Source organism: Bombus bifarius, unplaced genomic scaffold (assembly GCF_011952205.1).
Source record: "Bombus bifarius isolate JDL3187 unplaced genomic scaffold, Bbif_JDL3187 scf7180000009869_frag, whole genome shotgun sequence".
NCBI classification, from domain to species: domain Eukaryota; kingdom Metazoa; phylum Arthropoda; class Insecta; order Hymenoptera; family Apidae; genus Bombus; species Bombus bifarius.
Window position 1 is genome coordinate 16,006 of NW_022885387.1, and position 6,588 is coordinate 22,593.

Here is a 6,588-nt window from a genome sequence, read left to right on the forward strand (position 1 = left end):
TAAGTGACTGACTGATCTTCGGGTGTAGACCCGGTCGAAGGATGTTGTATGTTTGAAGGTTGAAGAATCAGTGATGTTCGGTGACGATGCTGTAGCGGAGGAAAGCTAAGGATGCGTGTGTCTAGCGCACGGGACCATCGGATTTGTTGTTAATTGGTTAAACGAAGGTTGGTGGACTAGGAAGGGTCTTAGCTGCTCTCGATAGAAAGTTGTTATTAGGAAGCATCGTACGTGGGAAAACCCAACTTTCCCTTGTCAAGCCGTGGTAGACAATAATCTTTAGAAATGATTCAGAAAACAGATGTTTGTTGGGTCTGAAGGACCTTAGCAAGCAAATTAGTGGGATTTATGACGGGTGCTTAAGGTTATTGAGGGTACGCCGTAAGAATGAGCGGACATCTGGGGCCTGTCTGGCCCGCGGTGTATGGCCGGGTCCAGGTAGAGTGTTGCACGACGCAACATATTGAGTGAAGATGAAATACAACCATCTTCGGAGGAAGAGAGAATGCTCTATTCGATCCATTTGAACAGGCAGGTGTCACGTAATTTTTAGGGTTGGTTGGTGGAAATAAAATATAGTTGAGTCGTAACACAACAATTAACTTTGTTTTAATCAACCTTTATTGTGAATTCACCAATCACAATGTAACATGCACTGAATTAGCATAAATCACAATTCACTCCAACCACGTTATGTAAGACTTAGTTACAACAATATATTAAGTACGCGACTTATAAGGGTAGAGACCGATATAGATATGTTGACTATTCTAAGGATACAGAATAAGTGAAGTTTTACTGACGATACTGTGTCTGAGGAAAGCTAGGGGTGGGTGTGTCTAAGGACACGGGACTATCGGATTTGTTGATGACAATTTTGGTTAAGGAAGTGAGGGCAGTAGATACCGTCTCCGATTGGATAATAGGACGGTTGGTGGACCAGGAAGGGTTTTAGCCGCTCTCGCGAGAAAGTTGCCAACGGAACATGTCAGATGTGAAGGAAACCAACTTTCTAGGCTAACACGTGGTAGACAATAAACGTAAAGGGAAATCTAAGACAAGAAATACTCGCTTGGTCCGAAGGACCTTAACTATGAAAATGCCAAGACCCCTGGTGGGTACTTAAGACTACTGAGGGCACGCGCCAAGGATATGCAGACATCTGGGTGCCATCCTGTCCGTGGTGTGTGGCCTGGTCTCTGATGTGAATTGACGTTACACAGGCACGGACACTTCAAAACTTGTTCAACTAGGATAACTAGAACGAAAACACGAGAACAAAACACTAGAGCTATTGCATGAACAAAAGCTTTGAAAAATGCAAACATTGCAGAGGAAGCGATTGCATATAAATCCGCTGCGTTAAATGTGCAGGTACACACCCCACTGACCAGTGCACTAAATCACCGGAAACCCCAACGAAGTGCATCCACTGTCAAGGTGACCATTCTGCTAACTACAAAGGCCGCTCAGCCTACAAAACCTTATGTATAAATAAGTATCCCAAGCTTAGAGCCAAAGAGACAACCAATCAAATACCCAGTCTTCCGAAATTCACTACTACTTCAATCTCCTATACTACTCCCAAACAGTACAAGGAAATCAAAATAATCCAAATAACCACAGGGACCATTCTCAAAATAATGTCTCCAATTCATAGAACACAGACAACGTCTCTAGTGTCACAGTGGCCCCGCGAATGCAGCAATAGGATAATCATATCTCTCACATACCTTAGCCATCGAAACAGTAACTAAGCAGTAACAGGATCCCTATGTGACCGGCATCCAACGATAACCCCTCCACAGGAGCCAACCCCTTGATATAAAAAAACCTCCCAAGTCAGTACTCGACATTCTATTCTGTTCTGTTATAACATTCTGTATCGTTACTTTGTCAGTTTCTAATAAATTTTGTAATAACGATCATAATTGGAATACGAATCTCTCACCTTACGTGCGGAATGTGAAATAATCCCGAATCAACGTGACATTAGAGTTGAAAAGTTAATAGAAAAACAATCTGAAGAAATAAATAATTTGCTATCACTATTAACACTCACCATGGATAAATTAATACGCCCCGACGCAAAATAAAATCAAGACGCATAGCTCTTTGGAATGCCAAGGGGCTAGCTCAATACAAATTCGAACTAGAACTCTTCCTAAAGCAACAGCAAGTCGACGTAATGCTCGTATCTGAAACCCACTTCACCGACAAAAACTATCTGAAAATAAATGGTTATAACTTCTACCATACCCAACATCCCAGCGGAAAGGCCCACGGTGGCACCGGAATCATTATCAAATCCAGCATTAAGCACTACGAACTTCCATCATTCCAGAAAGATTACCTCCAAGCAACAAACGTAGCAATAGAAGACTACCATGGTACAATCACCACTTCAGCAGTATACTGCCCTCCCAGACACTCCATCGCCAAAGAAGATTTTGATAACTTTCTTGGCACTCTGGGCAATAGATTCATAGCTGGAGGAGACTATAACGCCAAACTTACCCAATGGGGCAGAGGTCACAGTAAGAGGCAAAAATCTCTTAAACAGCATAATCACCAACAATCTCGACTACTTCACCACATATGAACCCACACACTGGCCCACTGACACTAACAAAATACCTGACTTACTTGACTTCTTCATAACTAAAAATATCTCGCCAAAATATGTCCAAATCAACTCCTCGGCTGATCTCTCTTCTGACCATTCGCCCGTGATAGCAACAGTCAGTTCAACAAGTATCGAGAATACACCTAATGGCTTTATTCATAATCAACTCACCAACTGGCAGCTCTTTAGAGAAGTCTTTAATGACTCAACTTCAGCCTTAATTTCACTAAAAACTAATGAAGATATCGAAGCAGTCACGAAATACTTAAACACGAGCATAATAAACGCTATCCGCTCCTCCACACCTACTAAGACTTCTATCAGCAAACGTGAATATCCCCATTACATATTTAAAAAAATAGCAGAAAAACGTAGACTAAGAAGAGTATGGTAGTCCCATAGAACACCGGATAACAAACGCAAACTAAACAACGCAACTAGAAAGCCAATCACAATCATCAAAAATTATAAAAACGACTGTTTTCATAAATATCTCGCCAATTTGTCCCCCACAGCTGACTCCAACTACTCACTATGGAGGGCTTCCAGGAAACTCACGTGCTCCCCGCAAATAATCCCATCAATCCGCTATCCGCAAGGTGGATGGGCGTGTAGCCCTATAGGTAAAGCCAACCTGTTTGCTAAATACTTGTCTAAAGTATTTAAACCCCATTCCTCCAAAGCTGCCGCAGACATTACTGAACACCTGCACTCTCCCTTCTAAATGTCTCCTCCTATTGAACCCTTCACTTCTGCAGAGATTATAGAATCAATCAGTCGCCTAAACCCCAAGAAAGCAGCGGGGCATGACCTAATAGGCAATAGAGCAATCAATGAACTTCTCATAAAAGGGATTGCACTCGTCACATCGATTTTTAACGCAATTCTTCGCCTTGAATACTTTCCTAAGGCCTGGAAAATTTCACTGATTACTCTCATCCCTAAACTCGGAAAACCAATATATGAAACTCTGCTTCTATCGCCCAATTAGTCTTTTACCTATCCTGTCAAAACTATTCGAGAAAATGCTAACGAATAGACTCCTTCCACTCTTGGGGGATTTGAAAATACTCCCAGATCATCAATTCGGTTTTCGGAAACAGCATTCAACAGTAGAGCAAATCCATCGCATAACACACATTATCAACCAATCCCTTGAAAAGAAAAAATATTGCTCAGCGATATTCCTAAACATTCAACAGGCATTCGACAAAGTATGACACGAAGTACTACTATACAAACTTAAAAAAGTCCTACCACACACCAACTACTCCATCTTAAAGTCCTACCTAACCAATAGACAACTCATGGTTAAATACTTAGACGTCACTTCCACAGCGTTCCCAATGGAATCTAGCATACTCCAAGGTAGTGTCCTCGGACGCCTGCTGTTCTCCATCTACACTGTTACCGATTTACCAACATCAACAGAGATAACAATAGCAACATTTGCTGACGACACAGCGCTACTAGCTTCCCACGCTGTTACGTCGCATGGAACAGCTGTACTCCAGCCGACGCTACCTGGCAGCCAGCGGCCCTCAATAAACTCAAGGACCCACCATAAACCGTCAACTTTGGCTTCATTGTTTCCACATGTTTGCCAGTCAAACTGTTTGTCTAGAAGTAAGTATTTTCAGTTTATTTTCGGGTTTCGGAAAAGTCCTTGAGTTTATTAGGCTCTTAGAAATCACGGAGAAAGCGTGTAGTCACCGAATGGGAATACCGAACACATGTTTATCGAAAAGGACTGGTTTTCCCCAGGAACGAAGTCACCCCCCGATCCACGTTGGTGGGAGACTACCTCATATCCTTTTTCATTAGCATGGCTCATAACCAATCGGCATCGCGGATGGTTACCCTCACTTCCTTGACGAAAAGTGTGAACAACGAATCCGCGTTCTTCGTTCAAAGGGCACACCCACGCCAAACTTTCCTCCGGAAAAACATAAGAGGGAATAGTCAGTCAAGCAATTCGAGCCTCTCAAGTGGGTCATTACATCAACTCAATACTGTAGAAGCAATTCAGAAAAATATGACAAGGAAGGGATGTGTGTTGAATAATAGATAATAAAACTTCATTTACCTTAAAAACTGTTCTTTTTAATAATATTAGCCCGAAACGTTTTAAATGTAAATGCATACAGAATTTGATTTTATGCTAAAAGTATCTGTACATGCTCAATCCGCCTTGCGATAGCATACGTATCTAACAGGGGATTCGTAATATATTTGACACATATTATCTTTACACGGGAAAATCCATGTCGAAGGAGCAAAAATATCCTGCAAAATTGAGACTGAAAACATATTTTACGGAATATCCCGGAAATTATTACGTTTAGAAAGATAGTTTAAACGTAGCAATTGTCTACAAGCAAGGAATTCAGCTAAACAGTTTTAATCTATAATTTAATTTTATCTGCAAATTTTCTTTAATACTAGAAATTCGCGTCTTTTTGTTAACTTTTATTGCAAAATGTTGTTCGATGCTGTGGAAAATTGAGAAACTTCAAAGAAATGTATAAAATATGGATAAATGGAAATTTTTATTTTTGATATTATAACAAAAATAACTGCATTTGTTATTATTGTACTATACTTGAAATAAATTCAGCCACTTCCAACATAAAAGTAAATTGTTTGTAATATGAAAAATACACAACATCAGACAGATATTAAGAAACACACTATGTAACTTCAATTTATATATCATGTTCATAACATATAACAATATTTCCAAAACATTATATCATAATAGAAATGTAATTATATTCTTTCCAGCCATCTTACTCAAGATCCAGTTTTCGGTTTTTGGTCGTGGACCTTTGCCCTATCGAAGCTAGTAGAATTTTGCGACACAGCCTTCATTGTGTTACGAAAGCAACCGTTGATTTTTCTACATTGGTACCATCACGTAACAGTCCTTCTCTATACCTGGTTCTCTTATGCAGAGGCCACAGGAAATGGCAAGTGGTTTGGCTTGGTAAACTCTTTCGTTCATGCCTGGATGTACTCCTATTATGCTCTGAAAGCAATGCGGTTCAATATACCAAAATGGGTCGCCATGTTTGTTACTACGCTACAGCTATCACAAATGGTTGTGGGTTGCATTTTAACTGCATCAGCTTACTACTATGTACACAGTGCCCAAGTTGAATGTCACGTTACGCCTTTGAACATCAAACTTGCTATGCTGATGTACCTCAGCTATTTCATTTTATTTGTCAGATTCTTCCAGCAGGCTTATTTATCTAACAAACACATAAAAAAAATTGGAAAGAAGGATTAGCCTAATAGATCTGCAAGTTATAACAAGCTGAAGTTTATGTAGAGCAGGTGAAAAATTTTTTAAATCTTTTTTACGGATGCTTTTCAGTGACATATCTTAAGAAAAACTTTATCAAAATCTCATGTGATGGATATGGACGTCAAGAAATAATTTGATGAATATAGTTCTCTCAAGCCTTTGTGAAGGCAAAGTTGTAAAGATTGATTGTGAATGAATGAAAATGGAGAAATAGAATTAAAGTAAATCTCGCACACTAAATCAGAAATAAATTTTTAATATCTTAACGATATTATCGTTAACTATAGTACGAATGAATTAATAAATCTCGTCCTGGAAACACATATATCCCTAATCTGTTTACTTATGAAACGATTTCCAAAGAAATTTTTTGGTCTCTTTTATTTGTAATGTTTCCTTCTTCCGATAACGTGACAAAACCTTACTGGAACAAGAACGGAAGCGATATAATATTTGAAAATGTAATGTGTAAATATTCGGGTAATATTAACGTATCTAATATTGAATCATCTAATAATAAAAAAAATATTAAACACAGATTCGCCGGCAAATCTGATATACTTTTATAATAATGAATTATAGGGTTGACATATTTATTGTCGTACGTATAAAACTATGAAACTATATATATTGAAAGAAGCCATAGAATACA

The 6,588-nt window shown here is 39.1% G+C and overlaps 1 protein-coding gene across 1 annotated transcript; it reads left to right on the forward strand.

Annotated features, from left to right (window-relative positions):
* The first annotated feature begins 3,933 nt into the window (after positions 1-3,933).
* On the forward strand, positions 3,934-6,259 carry LOC117215934 (elongation of very long chain fatty acids protein 6-like). The gene is made up of 2 exons (XM_033462494.1): positions 3,934-4,131; positions 5,388-6,259. Exons 1-2 carry the CDS (start codon positions 3,934-3,936, stop codon positions 5,916-5,918), a joined length of 729 nt encoding a protein of 242 aa, XP_033318385.1. The 3' UTR covers positions 5,919-6,259.
* The last annotated feature ends 329 nt before the right edge of the window (positions 6,260-6,588 follow it).

Coding starts and splice junctions, on each gene's coding strand:
- LOC117215934 (XM_033462494.1), top strand. CDS start 3,934: ATGGTTAAATACTTAGACGTCACTTCCACAGCGTTCCCAATGGAATCT. Junction 4,132..5,387: donor TTACGTCGCATGGAACAGCT/GTACTCCAGCCG, acceptor ATATCATAATAG/AAATGTAATTATATTCTTTC.